The 27151-nt window shown below is 42.2% G+C and overlaps 2 protein-coding genes across 3 annotated transcripts; both read left to right on the top strand.

Moving 5' to 3' along the window:
* The first annotated feature begins 2712 nt into the window (after nt 1-2712).
* LOC4335177 (ABC transporter C family member 4) lies at nt 2713-11334 on the top strand. Its single transcript, XM_015781041.3, has 11 exons — nt 2713-4925; nt 6163-6483; nt 7326-7412; nt 7723-8358; nt 8445-8609; nt 8739-9033; nt 9571-9785; nt 9881-10186; nt 10287-10350; nt 10440-10679; nt 10838-11334. Exons 1-11 carry the CDS (start codon nt 2829-2831, stop codon nt 10948-10950), a joined length of 4539 nt encoding a protein of 1512 aa, XP_015636527.1. The 5' UTR covers nt 2713-2828; the 3' UTR covers nt 10951-11334.
* A 3917-nt stretch (nt 11335-15251) lies between these two features.
* On the top strand, nt 15252-26928 carry LOC4335176 (ABC transporter C family member 14). Of its 2 annotated transcripts, XM_026024921.2 has the most exons (12): nt 15252-17622; nt 20204-20377; nt 20816-21136; nt 21832-21918; nt 22711-23337; nt 23668-23832; nt 23939-24233; nt 24562-24776; nt 25035-25340; nt 25446-25509; nt 26169-26408; nt 26584-26928. In XM_026024921.2, exons 1-12 carry the CDS (start codon nt 15406-15408, stop codon nt 26682-26684), a joined length of 4812 nt encoding a protein of 1603 aa, XP_025880706.1. In that variant the 5' UTR covers nt 15252-15405; the 3' UTR covers nt 26685-26928. The 2 variants fall into 2 exon arrangements, with proteins under 2 accessions (XP_025880706.1, XP_015636722.1); XM_015781236.3 differs by lacking the exon at nt 20204-20377.
* Nucleotides 26929-27151: the final 223 nt, after the last annotated feature.

The raw sequence follows: 27151 nt of genomic DNA, 5'->3' as shown, positions 1-27151 counted from the left end.
TTATGAGGTTTGAGTTTCACTTTGGACAACTTTTTATTACCTATGTTTTGTTTTGATCAATATTTTTTTCGCGAATACATAAAAGGATTGCATGTGAATATATTAGAAGGAAAAGAGTTTTTGATACACAACGCAACCAGTGAGACATGCCTATCCAGGAGAAGGAAGAAAAACAAAAACTGAAGCTATGAAAAAGAAAAACTATTCAGGCGGCCAAACGCAACTCTAATTAGTGGGAGAAGGGCAGAGCCACACTACACTCCCAAGAAGCCCTCAAAAATAGCAATGCCAGCGGAAGATCACAGATGGCCTTCCGAGAGAATGGACTCCAGAACCACTGAGACCGAAGAGAGCGTAGAGTCAAAAACCCTAGAGTTTCATTACTTCCACAGCTACCAAGAGACCAAGAGGACTAGGGAGTCGAAGCTGGCTGAAGATGCTCAAGTAAGCAGGCCCTAGAAGACGGCCACCAGTCCTAAAGCCAGCTGCCATGGGGGAAAGAGGGCAGCCTAGCCAGCGGGCAACAACACGTGGTGCCAGACCTATCGAGCGAACACACAGTCAAGGGGGATGTGGTTCGCCGTCTCAAGATCATGAGGGCAAAAGGGGCAGGCTGAGTGGCTATTGATACCACGCTTCTGGAGAAGATCAGCCATCCAGCAGCGCTATTGAAAACCAAACCAGAGGAAGAATTTGCATTTAGCAGGGCCCTTCACGTGCCAGAGCAGATTGGCATACGCAAAGGAGTGCTGGCCAAGGAAGAACGCCTGGTAAGCTGAGTGCACCGAGTAACGCTGGTCGCTCGTCCATTGCCAAACAAGACGTCCTCTACGGCTCTACGCCCGGCGAGAGGTGGGTAGGAAGTACTGCATCCCAAATAAGAAGGAACTAGGAGATGACCAGAACAATGAGGGCGCCGCGGATATCACTAACCCAGGAATTGTTTGCGACGCCAGAACCAATTGTGCGTGAACCCCGGAGACGCGAGGGCACGACGACGAGGAGGTCTTGAGCCAAGGAGGCCACCAGGCGACCGTCGATCCACTGGTCAGTCCAGAAGAGAGTTGATTCACCATCTCTTGACACGAAGAATGTGACGCAGCAAACATGTCGGAGACACTCCGCTCAACGGGGGCCTTAAGGCCAGCCCAGTAGGGATGCAATGAGCACTGAAGCCAAAGCCAGCGAACTCGCAGGGCGAACCCACTAGTTTTAAAAAAACTAGATAATTTTACTTTTCTAGCTCTTTTGGACAGCTATATGCTCTTTTATCTATCTACATTCAATTTATTGTACACACAACCATGTGAGTTCATTGCCAAGTAAAAACCGAAATACTTAAGATCATTCATATACTTAAGAAAATGGCAAATTTTGCTATAGGACACCTAAAATTTGTGTAATTTGCTTATAGAAATTGTAAAAGCATGTCACGATTGAAAGCCATCCTAAAAGACTAATAATTTGCTAGAGGACACTTGCGACTCAATTGTAAAGATAAATTCTTAGGAAAAAAGATAATGCCCCTAGGAACACATGCTTCAAACATAGTGATAGAGTGAAGACTTAGAAATTATGCAATTCTAAATTAGCCATCACCCCAAATAGATCACTAGTATACATCGTATTCCATCTTCACTCAAGCCTTAGCTCAAAAGCTTTTCACCCTAGAGTCATTCTCATTCTTTTGAAGAATTTATTGTTCCAATTGAGTCGAAATTGTCCTCCAGCAAATTATCAGTTTTAGAGATGTCTTTTAGCCGTGAGATGTTTTTGCGATGTATATCAGCAAATTGTACAAATTTTGTGTGCCTTGTAGCAAAATTTGCCTTAAAAAAAAGAGTCAGCGTGATTCGATATAATAAAAATAAGAGTAGCGTGATTCAAGATATAATAAAAATAAGATTACCTGGTTCAAGGTGTACTTGTTTTTAAAACCACCCGTCATTTGATCGTTGCTTTTACCAGCCGTAGTCAAAATTTAAATCTTACTACTAAATTTAATTTTAAGGTTTTTTATCATAGTTTTTTTGGCATTAACATTTAAATCACTAACAACACAATATAAAAGTTCTCCTCTTCATTTATTCTTTCTCTCTTTATTATAAGAGCTATATAGCAAATTGTTTCAACATATATTTGTCGTGTGTTTTAGGCCCCATCGTTTAACCAAATATGGATAACACATTTATGTGTGTATTCTTAGCGATTTAAATACCAATGTTGAAAAATAAATTTTGATAAAAAAAACTTGAAAATCAAAATTTTAGAATTTAAATTTTAACAACTACCGATATTGTAGAGAAAAAGAGAAGATCTTATTTCATAAAGGGAGACTACGTAACGGTATTATCGTTTCGACGGAATAACTCACATCGGCATGAATCCTATAGGTATTAGATCTAATACATTCGATACCAAACATGATACCCCGTACGTATCATATCTGATATTTAGGTATCATACTGACGTCAATATGATACTATACGTATCAGATCTGGTACCTACAATGCTAGATATGAACCCCATAAGAATTAGATCTGGCATCTAAATACCATGTTCACGTCATCATGTTACCATGATACCTCGTGCTATTCGGTTGAAACAGTATAACATTCTACGGTATTTCTGTATTTTAGATTGATATACAATCTTTTGTGGTGTTAGCACTAGCAGTCAAAGGAGTGGCCGAAGTGGGGACCATCTTCCTCCAGATTAAACCTTTTTTTTTCCCGGACTCGCACCGGACTTGCCGTCCGCCGCCATTGCGCGTCTCCGCCCAAACCCAAATGTTCGCCGACGGCGAGCGACACTGAGACCGAGTCGACATGGCTCTCCTCCTCCCGGGGTGGATGGCCACCACGGCGTGCTCGCCGCCGTCAGGTGGTTCCTTCCCCGACCTGCTCGCCTTCCTCTTCCTCTCGCCCTGCCCGCAGCGCGCGCTCCTCGGCGCCGTCGACCTCGTCTTCGTCGTCGCGTCCCTCGTCGTCCTCGCCCTTCCCCGCGGCGGCGGTGGCGGCGCTGGGGATGGTCCCGAACGGGAGGCGCTTCTGCCGAAGCCTCGGGCGTCGGGAAGGCCTTTCCGGGTCGCGGTCGCGCTCGGGGCGTCGGGGGTGTTCGCGGCGGCGTCGGCCATCCTCCTCGCGCTCGCGTTGTTCCTCCTGCCGAACACGGTATGGAGGGTTTGGGAATCCGCCTTCCTCGCCGTCCACTTCGTCGCGCACGCCGTGGCGGCGTGGACCATCGCGTCGCGGAGGGGAGCGGCCGGTGGCGCCCTCCCTCTGCAGCTCCGCGTGTTTTGGGTCGTGACGGCCCTCGTCGGCGCGCTCTTCTCCGCTTCGGCCGCGGTCCGCTGGGCCGAGGATTCGCTGCTTTTCCCCGACGACCCCCTCGCCTTCGCCGGCCTCGCCCTCTCGCTGCCTCTGGTGTATGTAGCCATCACCGCCTCATCCGGCGAGGTCGCAGGTACGTGCGAACGCGAACCCGCTGACGTCACCACCGCGGCGGAGCCCTCTACGCCGTACGACGCGGCGTCGTGGCTGTCGCGCGCGACGTTCAGTTGGATCAATCCACTGGTCTCCAAGGGGTACGCCAGCGACTCGCTCGCCGCCGAAGACGTCCCGCCGGTGTCGCCGGCCCACCGCGCCGAGGCGTCGTACGCTCGGTTCGTGTCCAACTGGCCGGCGCAGGGGTCGCGCTACCCGGTGGGCGTCGCGCTGTGGCTGTCCTTCTGGCCGCGCGTCCTATTGACGGCGGCGCTCGGCCTTGTGCGCCTCGCCGCCATGTACGTTGGCCCGTCGCTCATCAACCATTTCGTCGACTTCATCAGCCATGGCGGCACGACGTGGGAGGGCCTCCGGCTTGTCGCCATCCTCGTCGCCGGCAAGGCGGTGCAGACGCTGGCCTCGCACCACTACAACTTCCAGGGGCAGCTGCTGGGGATGCGCATCCGCGGCGCGCTGCTCACGGCGCTGTACCGCAAGTCGCTGCGTCTGTCCACCGGCGCGCGCCGCGCGCACGGCTCGGGCGCCATCGTCAACTACATGCAGGTGGACGCCGGGACGGTGTCCTACGCCATGCACGGTCTCCACGGCCTTTGGCTGATGCCGCTGCAGATCGTGGTGGCGCTTGTCCTGCTGTACGCCTACCTCGGCCCCTCCGTGCTCATGACGCTTGCCGTGATCACCGCGGTCACCGTGATCACCGCGTTCGCCAACAAGCTCAACTTGGCCTACCAGCTCAAGTTCCTCGGCGTCCGCGACAGCCGCATCAAGGCCATCACCGAGATGCTGAACCACATGCGTGTCATCAAGCTGCAGGCCTGGGAGGAGAAATTCGGTGGCAAGGTGCGAGAACTCAGGCAGACTGAGATGGGGTGGTTGACCAAGATTGTACTCTTCATGTGCGCCAACAATGTCGTGTTCTCCAGCGGCCCACTCGCCATGACTGTGCTGGTCTTTGGGACCTACCTCGCCACCGGAGGAGAGCTAGATGCCGGGAAGGTGTTCACGGCCACCGCGTTCTTCTCAATGCTCGAGGGGCCTATGCACAACTTCCCGCAGACGATCGTGATGTGTATGCAAGCGTTTGTGTCACTTGGCAGGCTGAACAAGTTCCTGTCTGATGCCGAGATTGACAGCACGGCTGTGGAGCGCATTGCTAGTAGCGCCGGTGATGCAGCAGCGGTGAAAGTACAGAATGGAGTGTTTGCTTGGGATGTGCCAGTTGAAGGTGCAGAGGATGCCCGGCAGGGCCATGGTACGGAGAATGGCCGAGAGGAGGGGCCAGAGATGGAGATGGTGCTGAAGGGGATTGAGGTGGAGGTGAGGAAGGGTGAGCTAGCTGCGGTGGTTGGGACAGTGGGCTCTGGCAAGTCGTCACTGCTGTCCTGCATTATGGGAGAAATGCACAAGGTTTCCGGCACGGTGAGTGTACATATATCAAATTCTTGGCATGTGATTAAGGAATAATTAACATTCTATTCTGATAAGAAAATGTGAATTCAAGTGTTTACTATCACAACAAAATAATTCAAATCTCTCTTGACAGTTTTATTGAAGCCAATAAAATCCAGCTGATGTAAAAGCTATTTGTTCCTTAAATTCTGTATATAAGATTCTTTAGTTTAGCTCCTTTTTTGGTAAGCTCACGGCAGATTGTGGGATTATTTCCCCAGAAATTAGTTTGACATAAACCTGCCTGGTTCACTCAATTTGCGTTTGGCCTTCCTTGTTTGGGATTCTTTGTATTCAGCCATTGGAGAAATTGTCATGTGATTTTAGATTTGCATCACTAAAAGTTGAAAGAACACTTTAATATCATTGAAGATTTGCACTGTTCCTTTATGTGCCACTTGTGCACAACTGCACACTTGAGGGGTGTCTATCTCTGTTAATTATGAACAAACTACCCTCTGGAAAAAGGCTGAAGGTGAGCTTGTCAAACAGGCATCGAACAAGGGAAACCACACGGTCAATCCCCTTTGCTGTCCACCACCAATCTGCATCATCCACCACTGATTTGCACCGTCCGTTGTCTATCTGTTCCTCTTGCTAACGGCAGCAACCTTGTTGGCCACCGTCGATTCACACCGGTTGCCATCAATCTCCACATATGTTGTCCATTTCACTTTCAGTTCCTCTTGCTAGCCACAGCAGACCCACTAGCCACCATTGATTCAAACTGGCTGCTGTCAGTTTCCGTCACTATACACAGTCCGTTCTCCATAGATATCTGGATTAAAACAAACTTGAGGTCTCATGCCTTCCCCTCCTTGCATCTTGAATTCCTATGTTTTACTTATCTATCGTCCCAGATGGTAGTTTTGATGTGATTCATTTATTCACACCATTTTTTGTGAGACTCTTTCTTCGCACTTTGCATACTTTGTAGCTGATCTTATCAGAAGTAGTATATCAATAAATCTAAATGTTGAGACCATACTTATGTACTATTCAGAATAAAATACCAGTATGGCATTCATGCATCAATAATTCTGAATATTGCGACTGAGCTCATTACATATGCTTATCTATTAGCATACCAGTTGTTGCCAATTTCTTCAAGCTATTTTCGTTTTTTTTTTCTGTCGCTACCTTTTCCAAGTTATTTTCCTACTTTTTATCTGATAATAACTGTGTTATCGTTTCGTATTTGATACAGGTTAGCATATGTGGGAGCACAGCTTGTGTTGCTCAGACAGCTTGGATCCAAAATGGAACCATTCAAGAGAACATTTTATTTGGACAACCAATGCATTCAGAGAGGTACAGGGAAGTCATACATGCTTGTTGCTTAGAGAAAGATTTAGAAATGATGGAGTTTGGAGACAAGACTGAAATAGGAGAGAGGGGGATCAACCTCAGTGGTGGCCAGAAACAACGCATCCAGCTTGCTAGGGCAGTTTATCAAGATTGTGATATATATCTGCTTGATGATATCTTTAGTGCAGTTGATGCTCATACTGGTTCAGCTATCTTCAAGGTAAATTCACATTTATTTCTTTTGTGTTCTTGTGGTGTTTAGCTATTTCATTGAGTTGATTTAAATTCAGAACAAATGCAAAATAACCACAAGTGAAAATGAACTTGGGGAAGGAACTTGTAATGAAGATTTACAGGATGTCTAGTGAAAGCCGAAAGGTAAAATAAATGAGGAAAGATCAAATATGGAAGGTCGAATTCTTTGAAAGATAAGAGGAAAAGTCATTCTTGTAAATTATAAAATAAATTTCAACATCAAGCAATGCCATCTGGCTTTCGGCATGGTAGTTATCATGCTGTGAATCAAGCCCTCACGGCATCTTTCTGTTTTTCTACATAAACGGAATATTAAAAAAATATTGATTAAAATGCTTTTAGAGTTTTCCTTACCAATATGATTTTATATTTGCATAATTCAGATCCCATTTAGTTTACCTATTTATCAATTTTCCTTTTTCTGTTGGATTCGTCTAGAAGAAAGCGAAGGAAAATTTTAGCGCTCTTTCGTTTTCCTTTCTGTTTCAAGAAACTTTGTTCCATATTTTATTTATTCATTTGTTATGGTAAACTAAAAGGAACCTTGTATTACAAAAACCTGTAATTTTTTAGTAGGAATGGCTACAAAGGTTGATGATGTGAAATTCAGTTTACAACCAAATGGACTAGTTTCCCCTCAAAAAAAAAAGACTAGTGACCTACTTAATTTTCCAATATTAATTGCTTTCCAATGGTTTTCTTATTACTATGATGTCTCGAAAGAAAATTCTGAAAACAAGTATGGACTGTAGGTAGTGTCAACCCAGTTTTTAAGTAGTACTCTAATGGTTACCTTTTTTTCTGCAGGAATGTCTGAAAGGTATACTCAAGAAGAAGACAGTTTTGCTTGTGACTCACCAAGTGGATTTCTTAAAGAATGTGGATACAGTATTCGTAAGTTCTATTCTCAAACTGTACTTGTTACATTTGGAGGAAATAGAGTAGTAAATATGTTTTTGCTGCAGAAATGAACTCTGACATATTATGAATCGTTTAGCCATATTGAGCAATACCAGTAGCACTGTAGCACTGGCTTTGTTTTTTATTCTAGGAGTAGGGACAAGAATTATTTTTCTTTGCGTTTTTTTCTAAGTTTAGTTTAGGTATCAGCATATGCCAAGTTTATGATATGATGACAAATGCACCATGGTCTGATATCATTTACACATAATACAAATTAAACAATATTAACTTGTTTGAGCAGGTAATGAAAGATGGGGTAGTCATTCAGTCTGGGAGCTACAACCAGCTACTAACATCATGCTCAGATTTTTCAGTTCTTGTTACTGCTCACCATAGTTCAATGGAGGTTCCAGGGGCAGCAGAGCAAATGTCCCATGATCAGACCACTGAGTATTCTCAGGACACCACCGTACCAGCAAAATCTCCTGTCAAGTCCAATTCTAGTAATGAAAATGGAGGTACCAGTGTTGCACCAAGCAAAGAAGCAGGTTCATCTAAACTGATCGAGGAAGAGGAAAAGGAGAGTGGCCGAGTAAGTTGGCAAGTGTACAAGCTATACATAACAGAAGCTTGGGGTTGGTGGGGAGTTCTGGTCATTTTAGCTGTATCAGTTCTGTCGGAAGGCTCCAGTATGGCTAGTAACTACTGGCTCTCATATGAAACATCTGGGGGCACAATATTTGACACTTCTGTTTTTCTTGGTGTTTACGTTTCGATAGTTGCTGCTTCAATTGTATGTGATGCGATCAGTACTCTTTTCGTGACATTCTTGGGGTTTAAGTCAGCCCAGGTCTTCTTTAACAAGATGTTTGACAGCATTCTACGGGCACCAATGTCATTTTTTGACACCACTCCTTCTGGGAGAATACTAAGCCGGGTATGTCTTGTGTAGGAGTAGAATTTAATTTGTTTCACAGCACGTGCACAATCATTTTCTGAACTATTGCTGCTTTATTTTTTCAGGCATCAGCAGACCAAATGAAAATTGACACTGCCCTTGTATTCTATGTTGGTTTTGCTACATCAATGTGCATTTCCGTGGTGAGCAGCATTGCTGTTACCTGCCAGGTTGCATGGCCGTCAGTCATAGCAGTACTTCCACTAGTGCTTTTAAACATTTGGTACCGGGTATGATCCAGCTACAACCATGCATATCAGAGAACTGAAATCATTTTTTGTACTACTTAGCATCATATAACAGCCATAATTGAATTATAATAATAAATTTGATTGCTTTCATTTCTTCATGTTTTTCAGAATCGTTACATCGCAACATCTCGAGAGTTAACTCGTCTTCAAGGAGTAACAAGGGCACCTGTTATTGATCACTTCTCAGAAACCTTTTTGGGTGCTCCAACTGTAAGGTGCTTTGGGAAGGAGGATGAGTTTTACCAAATAAACTTGGACAGAATCAATTCGAATTTGCGCATGTCTTTTCATAATTATGGAGCTAATGAGTGGCTGGGTTTTCGCCTGGAGTTGATTGGCACACTTCTACTGTCTATAACTGCTTTTCTTATGATCAGCTTGCCTAGCAATTTCATCAAGAAAGGTATTCTTAAAATATTGTTGCACCAAGTATTTATACGGGTCCCATTTGGTAGAAGAGACTCGAATTGTTGACTCCTGATGTTATGTTGTCTACATCTTACGTATAAATTGGCTTGTTCCCTTGAACACAATTTTGAACTGTTAAGGAAAATAGAGTCTTGTCCTAAGCATAGTAGTTATATTAGAAAGTATACCAGTCATCATCTGGAAGATATAGAAATAAACGAATGATTCTTAGTGAATTTATCACTGGGTAGAATGGGATAGCATGAGTTGTGAATCTATAGATGTCTAAATTTGAGATATAGCGCTTTATGGATAGTTCTGTGTCATTAGCAAAGATCAAGCGCAAATTTATGTTAGATGCAAACTTCCATATTTTCGCAGAACGGTAGCTACTTGTTTGTATGGTAGAGGATAAAATACAGCAGTCTCTAAATGATCAATTATATTAAAAGACTTGCTAATATATGTTATCAGTTTAATCCTTTGTGACCTTCAAAGATCACTTCATTGATTTGTACTGTTTCTGATGTAGAGTTTGTCGGCATGTCCCTTTCGTATGGTCTATCTCTCAATTCACTGGTGTACTATACAATTTCAATGACCTGTATGATAGAAAATGACATGGTCGCTGTGGAAAGGGTGAATCAGTACAGTACTCTTCCTTCTGAGGCAGCATGGGAAGTGGCAGATTGTCTTCCCTCACCAAATTGGCCTAGAAGAGGAGATATTGACGTTAAAGATCTAAAGGTGAGAAATTTTATGTTCCTTCATTGAACTTCCTTTTTGTACACTGCGATTAATAGAACTATAGAAGTGATCCATATCAATACTATTCTTTTCAGGTTAGGTATCGATCAAACACACCTCTAATCTTGAAGGGCATTACTATTAGCATTAACAGCGGAGAAAAGATAGGAGTTGTGGGAAGGACTGGCAGCGGAAAGTCAACTTTAGTTCAGGCTTTGTTCAGGCTTGTGGAGCCTGTAGAAGGGCATATCATCGTTGATGGAGTAGATATTGGCACTTTGGGCCTTCATGATCTCAGGTCGCGCTTTGGTGTGATTCCTCAAGAGCCTGTGCTCTTTGAAGGAACCATAAGAAGCAACATCGACCCAATTGGGCGATATTCTGAGGACGAGATATGGCAGGTACAAAAGTTTGGTTACAGCTTCTGTATGTTTCAATGTGTGGATTTTTCTATTGCAACTCTTTGTTTCTGTCGAGACTAACATATGTATTCCTCTGCAGGCCCTTGAGCGTTGTCAACTAAAAGATATAGTAGCTACAAAACCAGAGAAACTTGATGCACTAGGTATGCTTTTTAATTGAACAACACTTATTTTTTGTTTTTGTAGCTGCAATTACTGTTGCACATATTTGCTTTTATGTTGTTCTTTGTAGTTGCCGACATGGGGGAGAACTGGAGCGTAGGACAGAAGCAGCTCCTCTGCTTTGGTCGTGTTATTCTGAAGCGCAGCCGGATCCTGTTCATGGATGAGGCAACAGCTTCCGTTGATTCTCAGACAGATGCGACTATCCAGAGGATCATCCGAGAAGAGTTCACTGATTGCACTATCATCAGCATTGCGCACCGCATACCGACTGTCATGGACAGTGATAGAGTCCTAGTGTTGGATGCAGGTGAGGATTTACACTGTGACTATTTCTAGTATTACCAGAATGTTTTTCCAGCCCCAAAGAAAAGCATGGCAATATAAAAAACAAATCCTGAGAAATTTGCTGATAATTTGATTTTGCACTTCTATTCAAGCTTGGTATGTGTGTATCCTTTTTTTCAGGGTTAGTGAAGGAATTTGATGAGCCGTCCAAGTTGATGGGGAGGCCATCACTTTTTCGAGCAATGGTTCAGGAGTATGCAAATCGCTCTTACAGCACAGAGGCACGCGATTGATGATAGCCAATTAATTAAGAATCACAAGATTAGTCATACATACAAACATACAAGACATACCTGAAAAAACTAACTACACGAAAAAGGATAAACTCTAGATATGAAACATTTTTGTAAGTTTGAAGAGATTATGTGTTGTATTTCCACGCTTTCCCTTGCTATGTTTGTGTGTGCGTCGACGTTTTAGTAGTTACTTCACTAGTTACTCTTAGATCAACACGAAAAGGTTGGAATAGCGGTTGTTATTGCTGGGTACATAAACTCTTTGCACATGAGCTATTGAAGCTTCGAAGGAAAAACACTCGTTCTCTGACATTCCAATTTGGTTTTGTAACTTCAATCTTCTGTTGTTTGGTTTTTACTTCAATCCCTTTTCTGGCATCACTTGTTTTGAAGTTCTGTTCGTTGCTGAATGCGGAGTCTGTATGGTCGACAGCTTTCCTGCTGACACTTCTGTCGGAAAAAACCCAACCGAACAAAAACTCTTTGTGGACTTGTTTATGACTAAAAGTTGACAGGAATTAGAAGATAAAATACACAGTTTATATTAGTGAGTATAAATTTTGATTGAGAGTTACTCCCGCTTGTTATAAATATTTGTCGTTTTTCTCACCTACTTAATTTTTCTAAAGAAGAGTTTAAGTAGATTTATGTAGAAAAGTACTCTAACAATCTTGTTATTAGGTTTCATAAACTGGCGTCAATATAAAGCTGATGGTCAAACTTTCAAAATTCTGAACGAATCTCATTCTAAACTTTAAATATATATAGGTCACTTTTTGCTGCTATGTTGTCATGTAATAGTCTCTGTCTCCCATAAAAGCACAATATTTATCTCCTTTATTAGCTTGCTCGTAAATTGATTGTGTACATGCCTGAAGAGTGAGATGCATATGATGATATCATCAACTTCAAGATATATATATAATATCGATCTAAATCTCTAAAAGTTCTCATAGAGGTAAGATATGAGTTTTGTATTCGCGGGTTGTGCACGGTATCATTCGTCTGTGTTTCTTAACAATCTTTCTAGTGGTTCTGACGACCACATCTTTAACCGGCGGAAGAATTTTGCGCGCCATCAGTGTTCCTTGCAGGCTAAGAGTCAGCCTGACGTTCGGTTCAACGCGAGAGACGGCCGGTCATCGCCGGCGGCGGCCACCAAAAACTCGGGAACGATCGACCTCAGCACAGACGTATGCAAGAGGCCTACTAACTACCCCGTACTAGCCATCGCGCATTCGCGCTTTGGCTTGTTTTCTCACCTATACCATACAGTACTCGTATATTATCTGTTATGCTAGTAGTTTACGGTTTAGGGCTCCTTTGAATTACAGGAATAAAAAAACAGAGGAATAGGAAAAACATAGGATTCTGACAGGAATGACCGTAAAACAGAGGATTGCAAAACACAGGAAAAACGTAGGAATGACCGTTTGATTAGACCACAGGAAAAACATAGGAATTTGAGAAGAGATAAAGACTCATCGAATTTCTTCCATGAGGTTCTACCTCTTGTTAAAATTCCTCCAAAACTTATATGGAAAAAGGCATTTTATAGGAATTTCATAGGATTCCATAGGGTTCATTCCTTTGATTCAAAGGGCTTTGTAGGAAAAATTCCTATAGGAATAAAATTCCTATGAATTTCCTTTGAATCAAATGGGGCCTTAGTATAATCCATGTAGTGGTGTACTTTTTACTAGTGGCAAAATGTTTTAGTGTACTAACCTCGTAGCCATTGCTTTGTAGATACTCCCTTCGTTTCATGTTATAAGGGCCCCTTTGAATCAGGAATTATGAAGGAATTTCATATGATTGAAATCCTATAGGAAATTTTTCTATATAGCCCTTTGATTCAAAGGATTGAACTTTTCCTATTCCTATAAAATTCCTATGGAATGGCTTATTGCCTATAGATTTTGGAGGAAACTTAGCAAGAGGTCCAACCTCTTGGTAAAAATCCTTTGAGTCTATCTCTCTCATCCGATTCCTGTATTTTTCCTGTGGTTCAATCAAACGATTATTCCTGTGTTTTTCCTGTGTTTCGCAATCCTCTGTTTTACACTTACATTCTTGCCAGAATCCTATGTTTTTCCTATTCCTCCGTTTTTTCATTCCTACGGTTCAAAGGGGCCCTTAGACTTTCTAGCATTGCCCACATTCATATAGATGTGCCTAGATTTATTAATATCTATATTTATATAAGCAATGTTAGAAAGTATTATAATATGAAACGAAAAAATATCACATTTGGTCACTTTGTAGCCATTACTTTTGTTGTACTTAGTAGACGCCACTTAAGAGATTATATACCTAGTAGCCATCACTTTGTTTACTTCTCACCGATCTGTATGTTGACCGAATTAGTCACTTTTCTTAATGAGCTCACCAGATCGGTTTGAATACCTGCCAATGACCCGGGCTTGAATACGTGGGGGAATATTTGGTGAGTAAGTGCCGAATTATTTTTTATTAGATGATTTGCCACAATTCCATAATATAAGAAATTTTAGAGGGATGTGGCAACGAATCTGGACGGAAGGTATAAGGATTTGATGATCTGTCATTATGCACTCACTTTATTGACACTAGAATCCTATGTATCGTTACGGATAAGGCATACCCTCTATCCTACGACTTATAGAATATACCGATAAGGTATACCTTCACATATACGGATTGGTTTCCGTATACGCCGTTAGGAATTTGTCTCAAGTTATGGAAAATATCTCCATGAGGTTAAGGAATTGCCGAAGACCTACACGGAAAGGATTTGATCTCTAGTATATCGTGTACTACTTCTTATTTCCGTACTTTCTCCATCCCAAAATATAAACATTTTTAAAGTAAATATTAGTATTAGGAAAATAGGTGAAATTAATTAGAGAAATATTGTGATTGGTTGAGAAAAAAATGTGAATACATTAAATAGAAAATAGTTATGATTGGTTGAGTAGAGAGGATATGTGAAGAAATAGCTTCATTTTAAAACAAGCTATACGTACGTTTCAAGACGTTGGTGATAATAAATATTCCAACAGATTTCATTGGGAAAGAATATAGGAAGAGTGGTACAACGGCCTTGTTTGGATCCTCCGAGCTATTAAACAGCCCTCCGGAATCTTACTATTTAGGAGTATTAAACGTAGATTACCGACAAAACCGATTCCATAATCTCTAGGCTATTTTGCGAGACGAATCTAATGATGTATATTAATCCATGATTAACGGCTGATTACTGTAGCATCACTGTAGCAAATCATGGATTAACATACCTCGTTAGATTCGTCTCGCAAAATAGCATAGGGGTTATAGAATGGGTTTTGTCAGTAATCTACGTTTAATACTCCTAAATAACAAGATTCTGGAGGGCTATTTAATAGCCTTTCGGATCCAAACAGGACCAACGTAGGAGTATATAATATGACGTTGCTTGCGACATAGATTGGGACAGAATATCTTATTTGCGTAGTAATAAATATTACAAATGTCCACGTTTTTGAAAGAAATCCACGACGACGGCCGTCGCAGCCCAGGCGATCACGGGAAAATTCCATGACGCCGCGTCTCCTTGGTTGGCACGAAGCCACACTACGCAAGCCCACGACCAAGTGGGCCCGAGTATTGGTCAGCCCCACCTGGTCAGGCTGTTCACACTAAACATTTTCTAGTGACTGGCACGTGGGACCCACCCTGTAAGTGAAAGTAATATAGGACATGTTCAGATTGTAGTAAAAATAAACCTCAATCTAAACAGCCCCCTAGATCCCGGGCCAAACCTGCTGTATCCGAAGCGGTAGGAAAAAGAAATAAATTCGAACTTTTTATTTTGACAAATTTTTCGAAAGGACACAAATTTTGTGTAATTTGTTGATAGACGTCGAATAAACATATCACGGCTAAAATACATCCTAAAACCCTTTAATTTTCTAGAAGATACCTTCAGCTCAATTGAAGAGATAAAATATTAAGAAAGACGAGAATACCATAAGACCACATGCTTCAAACATGACATTATTAGAATAAAATTTTAGAAATTATGCAACTCTTAATTTCATCATTAACCTACATTATATTTCATTTCACTCCACCTTACCACAATAACTTTTGACTCTAGGGTGATTCTCATTTTTATTAGAATTTCTCTCAATAATTCAGTCGAAAGTATTCTTTAACAAATTATCAATTTTTTAAAGTGTATTCAGCAATGAGATGTTTTTATAATGTTTTCCAGCAAATTAGATAAATTTCCTGTAGCACTCCTTTTCAACGACTCGGTCAACGTTTCTCCCCTTCCTGGCTTCACCTCTCTTCTCCCCTGCTCTCTGCTCTGCTCCGCTCCGCTCCCCATCAAAACCGCCACGCGTCCTCCCCGCTGCAACGCCGACCACCCGACACCCAGATGTAACGCTCTCCGGCCGCCGCGCCACACCGCGCCACCACTCACCGGCCATGCCGATGCCGGCCACCTCGCTCCCGTGGTGGCTGTCCACCACCGCGTGCTCCCCGCCTCCGCCGTCTTCCTCCTCCTTCTCCCTCTCCGACCGCCTCGCCTTCCTCTTCCTCTCCCCATGCCCGCAGCGCGTGGTCCTCGGCGGCGCCGTCGACCTCGCCTTCCTCCTCGCGGTGGTGTTCGTCGCCGTCCGCGCTCGCTTGTCGCGGTCCCGGCGTGAGGGTATCGCGAACGGCAACGGGGACCACGCGGAGGAGGAGCCCCTGCTCGCGAAGCCGTCTGTGGTGGCTGCGGTGCCCCCGCCGCCCCCGCGCGGGGGGTTGCGGCACGCGCTCGCGCTCGCGGCGTCCGTGTGTTTCGCGGCCGCGTCGCTCGTGCTGCTCGTGCTCGCGGTCGTGCTGCTCCCGAGGACCGCATGGCTCGCCGCGGAGTGCGCGTTCCTCGTGGCGCAGTTCGTGGCGCACCTCGCCGCTGTGGGGGTCGTCGTGGCGGAGAAGGCGGCCGCGGCGCGTTCTCACCCGGCGCACCTCCGTCTCTTCTGGGCTGGGACTGCGGCTCTCGCGGCGCTCTTCTCCGGCTCCGCGGCTGCGCGCTACGCGGCTCGCGAGCCCATCCTCCCCGACGATGCCGTCGCGTTCGCTGGGCTGGTGATGTCGCTCCCTCTTCTCTACTTCTCCGTCACCGGCTCCACCGGCCTCGGTGGTGCGGCGATTCCCGACGGGGAAGACCGAAGCTGTGTTCCGGGTCACGCCGCGGCGGCGGCGTCGTACTCGACGGCGTCGTGGTTGTCGCTCGCGACGTTCAGCTGGATCAACCCGCTCATCTCCAAGGGCTCCAGGGCGGCTCTCGCCGCGGACGATGTCCCGCCCGTGGCGCCAGATGATACCGCCGAGGCGACTTACGCGCTGTTCGTGTCAAACTGGGCCGCGCCGCCGGCGCCGGGGACTAAGGCCGGGCATCCCGTGGTCACCGCACTTCTCCGGTCGTTCTGGCCGCAGTTCTTGCTCACCGCCATGCTCGGCCTGGCGCACCTCTCGGTCATGTATATCGGCCCTTCCCTCGTCGACAGGTTCGTGAATTTCGTCCGCCGCGGCGGGGAGTTGACGGAAGGGCTTCAGCTGGTCGTCGTCCTCCTCGCCGGCAAGGCGGCGGAGGCGCTGGCCTCGCACCACTACGAGTTCCAGGGGCAGAAGCTCGGGATGCGCATCCACGCCGCGCTGCTCGCCGCGGTGTACCGCAAGTCGCTGCGGCTGTCCACGGGCGCGCGGCGCGCGCACGGCGCCGGCGCGATCGTGAACTACATGGAGGTGGACGCCGAGGAGGTGGCCAACGTCACGCACGAGCTCCACAACCTGTGGCTGATGCCGCTGGAGATCGCCGTGGCTCTCACCCTGCTGTACACCCACCTCGGCCCCGCCGTGCTCACCGCGGTCGCCGCGATCGCCGTGGTGACCGTGGTCGTGGCGCTCGCCAACCGCCGCAACCTGGAGTACCAGTTCAAGTTCCTCGGCAAGCGCGACGAGCGCATGAAGGCCATCACCGAGCTGCTCAACTACATGCGCGTGATCAAGCTGCAGGGGTGGGAGGAGACGTTCGGCGGCAAGATCCACGAGCTCAGGGAGGCTGAGCTCGGGTGGCTTGCCAAGTCCATGTACTTCATGTGCGCCAACACCGTCGTGCTCTGGAGCGGCCCGCTCGCCATGACCGTGCTCGTGTTCGGCACCTGTGTGCTGACCGGCGTCACGCTCGACGCCGGCAAGGTGTTCACGGCCACCGCCTTCTTCCACATGCTGGATGGACCAATGCAGAGCTTCCCCGAGGCGATTGCCTCCGTGACGCAGGCGACCGTGTCACTGGGGAGGCTTGACAGGTATCTGCTCGACGTGGAGCTTGATGATACCACGGTGGAGCGTGTTGATGACGCTGGGATTAACCCTGATGGTGTGGTCGTGGAAGTGCGCGATGGCGTGTTTGCATGGGACGTGAGGGGCAAGAAGGAGAATGAAGAGGGCGACGACAACGAGGATGATGAAGAAGGTGAGGAGGAGGAGGAGGAGAAAGATGTCGAGGAGACGCCTGTTCTGGAGACAGTGCTGAAGGGGATTAACATTGAGGTAAGGAGGGGTGAGCTTGCAGCGGTGGTCGGGACGGTTGGCTCCGGCAAATCGTCGCTGCTGTCATGTATCATGGGGGAGATGGACAAGGTCTCCGGGAAGGTATGTCTGTGATTCTTGTCAGTTATCTTCAAACCAAGCATTTTTATGAGCAGTCAAAGTTTTTAATAGTTTCTCCGGCCCGGCGAAAATAGCTTTTAACAGTAGCACAAATTTTGTATAATTTTGGATTGATCAGTCCAAATCAGGGGTTAGTTAGTCAGGTGAATGCGAATTCACTCAAGATTAATTGTGATGGCATTTGTTGGTCTAGATGATTATATCACATTGACATTAGACATTTCCGTCTGAACGGCTCAAATCAGGGGTAGGTGGGTGCACCCACAGTGCAAGACCATATGTTCCATTTGAGCAAATTGATACCTAGAGAAGGTTGAGTCCATTTTTTATTTGTGGTATTTGCCATTTGTTTGGGTTGGGGATTCTGGAAGAACCAAAAAAGGTAGTGGTAATCTGCTTGTCTGCTTGTATTATTAACAACTGTTGTAAAATGGATGGGGACTAGCATTCAAGGAGAATGCAAGGTAGTTGGAAAACCAACATTTTAGGTACGCTTTCATATTTTACATAGTAACAATGCACACCAGATGTTTGACACAACGCCTCTGTTGGTTTGACCTAGACTATGCCTGTTTAATGCTTGATAAAATATCGAAGGTTGATTCTATTGTCAGTCTACAGCTTTGGCAAACTGTGGACTTCTGTGAACAATGTGTTGACTGTTGACTGTACTAAACCTTGAGTGATATGCTGCTTTTCAGCTTTGACCCCACCATGAATTCTTAAAAGAGTAGTTTTCTTGTGAAGATCATGAACTTTAGACAACTTGTGTTGGCTTTTTGAAAGAACTAGGAAGGTAGCCCGCGCACATGCGCGGGCATCTTGTTTAATGTGCTTGAAATTTTCTTATAAACATGTTTATGTGTAGTTGGTTTTTTTATTGAAATATCTTTTATACTCTATTCAAATTTATTTGGGATTTCTATGAATGTTGGTTATGATTTTCTTCTAGTTTCCCTTGCAACATAAAAATTTGTTAACTAAAATTGTGTGAAAGCGTGCAGTTCTGAATTTCTATGAAACTTTCTATATTTTGTACTATGGGTATTTCTATACTTTAAGTAATAATTGCTTTTATACTATCTATGTCTTTCTGGATTTTAGGATAAATTAATTTAAGATTGTCTATTAAACATATAGCTAATAGAACTATGTCATATAATTAAAGCTAGATGGATTATACTTCGTCGCATAAATCCGAGAAAGTTAAATTTTGTTTCAAAATATAAGGGATTTTAGAGTAGTACTACTTGTCATATCCAAACAACTATTATTTCTTGTTTACCCAATCTTACCCTAACCTTCTTCCCACTCTCTATGTTTCTTTTAACTAATAAGGGGTACCATAGCCTTTTTTTTTTCTTCCTCGTTGGCTATAACCGTAAATACCTTATGATGGTTCTTTACTACTTGTGAAATATAACTTGATGTATTTTTCCAATTTGTTAACACACTTGGATTATTGTTTTTAATCTAAATGCTTATTTATAATTTATAATGTAGAAATAATTCGATAGCTACGAATAACATGACCACTTGACTAATGATAAATTACACGTAGAATGTTGTGCCTTCATAAGGAAAATTTTCAAGAATTTGTCTTATTGAGTATATGCTTTAATAGACCAATAAATACATAGATTATATGCCACATATATTAGTCATATGTTTTTAATTATATGTAGGGTGTATATTATTGGTGTCTTTTAATTTATGTTTTTTCATATTGCAGTATACATATTTTTTTTACTTAAAGAAAAGTCACGAGGATGTAGTTTTTATTTTGTTCCATGAGATTGTACACCTAATTTAGTTATTTGTGTTTATGAACGACTTATTAGATTGCCATGTGGCGACTTAGGAACGTCTATCGGAGTCCCACGTGATGGCTTGAGAGCGTTTTTAGGAAGTTTAATATACTTTTAGTATATAATAACAGATAGATAGATTTTTAGGATTTGTCTGATTTTCATTGAGCCTCACGTGATGGTGTAAGAGTGTTTTACTTTTAGTATATAATATAATATATAGATTATAATCATCTAGTTATCTAATGTTTGATTTTATTTTCGTATTAAATTTTGCTAAGTAGAAAATTTAAAGATGAAAAGAATGATAGAAGATATGAGATGGAGGGACGGACGGACAAATTTACGTACGTACATTACGTATATGTACATAAGGGGGAGAGGATGCCTGGGAGGTGGGGGGGGGGGGTTGGCGTATCTAGGATTTTAGGTATGGGTGGTCCAATTTATATAATATTTTTAAATACAGTAGATATAGAACTTGCCAGTATATAATTTAGAAAAGTTCATCACGAAATATTAGTCACAAAATCCGACTTAAAAGAGATTGTTCTTCTGCCACAACCAAGGAAGAAGGTGATTGGAAAGCGATCTTCATCTTATTTGCTCTATGTTTTTTAAAAGAGATACATACTTATGTCCATCTTTCTTCATATTTAATCTGCAATACACATTGCATTCATGGTAAGGTGAGAACGGTAAAAAAGAAAGAAACCTAATCAGCTAGTTAATCTCCTAATGGACCTGACCTGCAGCATGCAAACTCTAGCGTCCTGGCACCCTTGCCGTCCGCCGCGGAGACCATATGCATGCATGGGCTTCGCCCTTGCAGTCCACAACTCCGCCGTCGCCATTCACCAGGATCCCTGGCCAGCAGCCGCAAGATGCAAGCGTGCGATCGCGTGAGGGAGAGGAAACAACGCAAACGGGTGAGGGACTCCTATCTGTAGACGAACCAATTGACCAACTTACGCACAGGAGTTTTCTTATCTTCTTTTTTCACCGTAAATAGGTTTTGGGCTGGCGATTTTTTGGGTGGACCGGGGACCACCCGGACCACCCCTTGGATACGCCAGGGTATGGTGGAATATTTTTAAATCTAACGGTGGAAAATAATGGGTCCACTCTATTAAGTGAAAATCAAGGATAGAATGTTTTGCTTTTTTTCTCAGAATTTCTTTGATTTCTCTAATTTATTAGAGCGCCAAGTGGCGGCTTTAGGAGCGTTTGTAGGAAGTTTCATGAACTTTTAGTATATAATAGAAGATAGATAGATAGTATTGTCTAAATAAATACCTGGACTACAAGCTGCTCTATAGTTTTCACCGTCCTTTTGTTTTCTTTATCCTTTTTTGCATTCTCCACAGGTTAGGATATGCGGGAGCACTGCATATGTTGCACAGACTGCTTGGATTCAAAATGGCACAATTCAAGAGAACATCTTATTTGGGCAGCCAATGGATGCTGAAAGATATAAAGAAGTTCTGCGGTCTTGCAGCCTGGAAAAGGATTTGGAAATGATGGAATTTGGTGACCAGACAGAGATTGGAGAGCGAGGGATCAATCTCAGTGGTGGACAAAAACAACGTATTCAGCTTGCCAGGGCAGTTTATCAAAATTGTGATATATATCTCCTTGACGATGTCTTCAGTGCAGTTGATGCACATACTGGCTCAAGCATTTTTAAGGTAAAATTTCACTCAGCTAGCTTCACATGCCATTTGATACATGCAACTGATAATTTGATGATTTTCGCTGCGTGGATGCATGCATGCCCTACCTTACTGCATTTGGTATTGTTTGAAGGATGAAGAATGATTATCAGTTGTTATGGAGCAAACTCAATCCTTCTTAAATTGAGAAAATAGATGAGTGTGTATATGGAATAAAGGACCGTTACCTGTAGGAGATTAATGAAAAAAAATGAAAATAGGATATAACATTAAAAAAAAAGATTTGGAGGGAGAGATGTCCCTCCAAACATTTTTTTTAAGATGAAATGGTGAGAGTGTTGGGGATTGAACACGGGACCTTGGGTTGAAATCACACACCCCTTGCCACTGCACTATCAAGTGCATGTCAATATAGTAACATATAAGAAATGGACAAATATTTATATTTACTACTGTTGTGGTGAGTTAAATTAATTCAGTCTATTTGTGAGAATATTTTTATGTTATCCTAAAGAAGAAATAAATAGATTTAAAAGTTTCTATGATGCCCATAAAAAAGTTGCTATGATGTACATAGGAGGCTAGAATTATATGTTAAATAAATATATTTGTTTCTTCTTGGGATAACTATATATCGAGGATGAACTAAGTATTTTTCTGTTATGCTAACATATTTGCATGGTATCACAACAATGAACTTTCTCCTGCAGGAATGTCTGAGAGGCATGCTCAAAGGAAAGACCATCTTACTTGTAACTCACCAAGTGGATTTCTTGCATAATGTGGATAACATATTTGTAAGTCTTCTAGCATGATTATTTTCAGCATACTCTTGTACCATGTTTCAACAAGCAAGTAAATTTTAAATTATTATCTTGAAAAATCTCTAAAAACTATGGCATATATACTCATATTCTTTTTATATACTTGAAACTGTTTGGTCCAAAAATACGTATGAATTAAATATTCTATATTATAAAGCTAACATTGTTTAGAACAAGTGATCTAAGCAATGTAATGTAGAAAATTCTTCGAGATATCCTAGTTTTGGAAGCACGGTACAAATAATCCCCACATAATCTGTCCCCTATAATCTAAAAAGGACATAATCAACCATTGAAAGGATTCCCCAATGAATTTCTGATGTTAACATGCTTTTCATCATGTAATCATGTTATTGGAGCTTCCTTCTAGAAGAGAATTGTAAGCAACAGTTGGAGGTAGTTTCGCTCCTCTCTTCTCGTGGAAAGATCCGTTCCATAATATAAGGGATTATGCCTTTTTTTTTTACAAAGATTAAGGAAGTAACGATAGTATGAGTGATTGTACAAAAGGTGGTAGTTGAAAGAATAAACTAGTACAAAACTTAATGGGCAAGGAATAAACTAGTACAAAGTGGGTGGGTGGAGGAATAAACTAGTACAAAAGTGGGTAGGTGGGGAATAAAGTATTGTCTTGGGATCACAATCCCTTATATTCTGGGACAAATTTAAGGGGTCAAACCCCTCATATTACAGGGCAGAGGGAGTAGAACATACACTTTTGTCCTTGACTTGATTTTTAATCATTTTTTCCATGTGATTGTGCAGGTCATGAGAGATGGCATGATTGTGCAGTCAGGGAAATATGATGAGTTACTAGATGCTGGCTCAGATTTCTTAGCTCTTGTTGCTGCTCATGATAGTTCAATGGAACTGGTGGATCAAAGTCGACAAGTTGTCAAAACTGAATATTCTCAGCCTAAGGCGGTAGCCAGAATTCCTTCTCTTCGCTCTAGATCCATTGGAAAGGGTGAGAAGGTACTTGTTGCACCTGATATAGAAGCAGCTACTTCTAAAATTATACGAGAAGAGGAAAGAGAAAGTGGTCAAGTAAGTTGGCGTGTGTACAAGTTATATATGACAGAGGCTTGGGGTTGGTGGGGGGTTGTCGGCATGCTTGCTTTTGCAATTGTATGGCAAGTTACTGAAATGGCTAGTGACTATTGGCTGTCATATGAAACATCAGGCAGCATTCCATTTAATCCATCTCTATTTATTGGAGTGTATGTTGCTATAGCTGCTGTTTCAATTATCCTTCAAGTAATCAAGAGTCTTCTTGAGACAATATTGGGACTTCAGACTGCTCAGATCTTTTTCAAGAAGATGTTTGACAGTATTTTGCATGCCCCGATGTCATTTTTTGATACCACACCTTCAGGGAGGATTCTCAGTCGGGTAATTCTCTACTTATGGTTCATTTGCTGATAACGTTAACTTGCGATTTGCTCAAACTTCATCAGTACTATTGATAACTTATTGGAATTGATTATTTCTTCATCTGCAAACCTAATTTTACTATTAAATTAAATTGGCATGAACAATGCTTACACCCTTTTCAGTATGAAATAGTTTGGTCTTGTAAACTGGCACTGCTTGTACTCTTCACATTTATAAAAAGTATAGATCAAGTTTAGTTTTTTCTTTCTCTTTTCTGAATACTGGAGAGATTGTCGCCACATTTCTTTTATCCTCTACTGATGAAATACTTCCTCTTGTACTTTTCAGGCATCATCGGACCAAACAACCATTGATATTGTGCTGTCCTTTTTTGTTGGTCTGACAATTTCAATGTACATTTCAGTATTAAGTACCATAATTGTTACTTGTCAGGTTGCCTGGCCATCGGTTATAGCTGTAATTCCACTTGTACTATTGAACATTTGGTACAGGGTATGCTCCTACTATAGCAATTTGCCTCAGATACTGTTGCTAATTCTGCTCCAAAAAAATTATTATATTCATTGAGACACTCAATTGTTTCCTTATATATGTGCAGAATCGCTATCTTGCAACTTCTCGGGAGCTAACTAGACTTGAAGGAGTAACAAAGGCACCAGTAATTGATCACTTTTCAGAGACTGTTCTAGGTGCTACAACCATCAGATGCTTCAAGAAGGACAAAGAATTTTTCCAAGAAAATTTGGACAGAATCAATTCAAGTTTGCGCATGTACTTCCACAATTATGCAGCAAATGAATGGCTTGGGTTCCGTCTGGAGTTGATTGGGACACTCGTATTGGCAATAACTGCTTTCCTTATGATTAGTCTGCCTAGCAATTTTATCAAGAAAGGTACCAATATATGATAGATTTGATCATTTTTCTTAGCATGAACCGAGACTGGTAGTCATAGCAGTCTCATGAAAAAACCGACTCATTTAGGAATACTTTAATGCATTATATATTTAAAGCGGTGTAGCTAATTCCTTCTCTTTTTATTTGTCTCAATGTTAGTAAGTAGGTCGAAGATATAACATGGTTGTTTGTCCTTTTACTCCTTGCATCTTAATCATCTGACAAAAATATTTTTTCAATTCTTATGCTTAGTAAATTTTATTCTGTCAAGATTTATGATCATTAGCATAGGCTGGATGAACTAATGTTCACTATGCTTTTGCAGAATTTGTTGGCATGTCTCTTTCATATGGCCTCTCCCTCAATTCTCTAGTGTATTTTGCAATATCCATTAGCTGTATGTTGGAAAATGATATGGTTGCTGTGGAGAGGGTTAATCAGTTCAGTACCCTTCCTTCTGAGGCAGTGTGGAAGATAGAAGACCATCTTCCTTCTCCAAATTGGCCCACTCATGGTGATATTGACATCGATGATTTAAAGGTAAGAAGGTTAAGTACTTAAACTGCATGGTCTTATACTATTATTATTTTGATTTGTACAGGGATTCCGCTCCATTACATCCATCCTATAAAGCGGAGAATTCAAACCTTGTAGCTTTGTTGCTTTTTTCCTTTAGTTCTTTCTCTGTAACTTTGTAAATGCTTTTTGCGTTTTATAAAATTTACACTGCTGGGCAAAGCCCTAGCAGTATTCCCAGTCAAAAAAAAATATTTGAGCATAGCATTTTTATCCTTTCAGGTTAGGTACCGACCGAATACACCTCTAATTTTGAAAGGCATAACTGTAAGCATTAGTGGTGGTGAAAAGATAGGAGTTGTTGGAAGAACAGGCAGTGGAAAATCAACTTTGATCCAAGCATTGTTCAGACTTGTAGAGCCTGTGCAGGGGACAATGATCATTGATGGAATAGACATATGCACATTGGGTCTGCATGATCTGAGGTCCCGCTTTGGCATTATTCCCCAAGAACCAGTTCTCTTTGAAGGAACAATTCGAAGCAACATTGATCCAATTGGGCAGTATTCAGATGCTGAGATATGGCGGGTATGGTGTAACTATAATGTTTCATTCAGCCTTCCCCTTAATCCCTTATGAATGTGTACTTGTATTGTGTTAATTACCTGTGGGAATTTTACTTCAATTTCGCAGGCTCTGGAGGGCTGCCAACTGAAAGATGTAGTTGCTTCAAAACCTCAAAAACTTGATGCTCTAGGTTTGCTACTTATATGCTTCTGCTGTATCTATGTTGACTTTAAGTTGCATTTACTGCTTAGTCTTAATTACTTGAATTTGCTGCTTCATTTTCCAGTCTGAATATAGTGCGCGCATGCTTTTTAAAAAAAATCCAAACATTGTAGATTTGACCAACAGTTCGTCAAATTGTGAGATGTTTAATACTTTAATGTATGAAAATTTATAACACGACTCATATTCAAAGAGCTTTCACACCGTACTGGTTTTGTAGCTATTAACAATGTATTATATGAGAAATTAATGATGAAACATGAGCTGAAGATCATGTCCAAACGTACATTCCCTGTATAATGAGGACAGAGTATTCCAGAAGTTAATATGTCTGAAGAAGTTGGCTCGTTGATCATTTACAAAATCCAAGTACCAAAGTATTCCAAAATATTGAACTGATTAAATACATTAGAATGTTCAAATAACTAGAAGTATGCACAACTTTTTGTACAATGTAAAAGAAAAAACGCATGCAGTTCCATGTCGAAACTAAATATTAAATCCAGGTGATTCTTGCCATATTTGATGTGAAATGAACATAGACATTGTTAAACGAATCTACATCTATCAAAATTTGGAACTCAAATTTATTGAATTTACCGGCCATTTTTTCTTGATTCTTCACAGTGGCTGATAGTGGGGAGAACTGGAGTGTAGGCCAAAGGCAGCTTCTTTGTCTTGGCCGCGTCATATTGAAGCGGACTCGAATATTATTTATGGATGAGGCAACTGCTTCAGTTGATTCTCAAACTGATGCCACGATACAGAAGATCACACGACAAGAATTTTCTTCATGTACAATAATTAGCATTGCACACAGAATACCAACAGTCATGGATTGTGATAGAGTTCTGGTGCTGGATGCAGGTAGGTCTTTCAGTCCTTTTCGCTATATTGCTAAAAAATGCACATAGCTTTGTTTAAAATGCTCTTCATTATTGAAATTTGTTTCTCTCTCTATTAGATGAGGGAAAGCACTGTATTTCTATTGCTAGTTTTAGCTCACAGAATGCTATCCTAAAATCAAAGTATTTATGTTCAGGTCTGGTAAAAGAATTTGATTCACCCTCAAGATTGATTGAGCAGCCATCCCTGTTTGGTGCAATGGTTGAGGAATACGCCAATCGCTCATCCAACCTGTAACTCCGTCTGTTATACACATTTTCTCAAGCAAATCAGAGTAATTTTGCTAGGGTGAGACTACTTCACATCTCAAGAACTAAAAAAAACTAAAACAGTATGATAATGTTCATGTGTACCCCATTTGAATCTTTGTTGTAGCTTTGCAGCATTTTTGTTAGAAGCTCACTAAAGGAGGATAGTAATAACTAAAATGTGGATGGTTTTATTTCTGGCATTAACAAAGATCCCTTCTTGATTTGTATTACCTTACGTACGAGTTGACTAAATGACTGTTACAGAGATACTCACTCTATCCAAAAAAAAAAAAAAAACAACCTTAACTTGGATGGGATATCACAAATTCGTTGTCCTAGGTGATGTCCCATCCACACCAAGATTAAGTGTTTTTTTGGGATGGATGGAGTATGGTGGTGTCCCAAACACCACCTATGTTGTTTCTTTCATGTCTTACTTGTAACAAATGACAG

This window comes from Oryza sativa, chromosome 4 (assembly GCF_034140825.1).
Source record: "Oryza sativa Japonica Group chromosome 4, ASM3414082v1".
Classification (NCBI taxonomy): Eukaryota; Viridiplantae; Streptophyta; class Magnoliopsida; order Poales; family Poaceae; genus Oryza; species Oryza sativa.
Note: the sequence above shows the minus strand (reverse complement) of the source record. Positions and strands in the feature narration are given on the sequence as shown.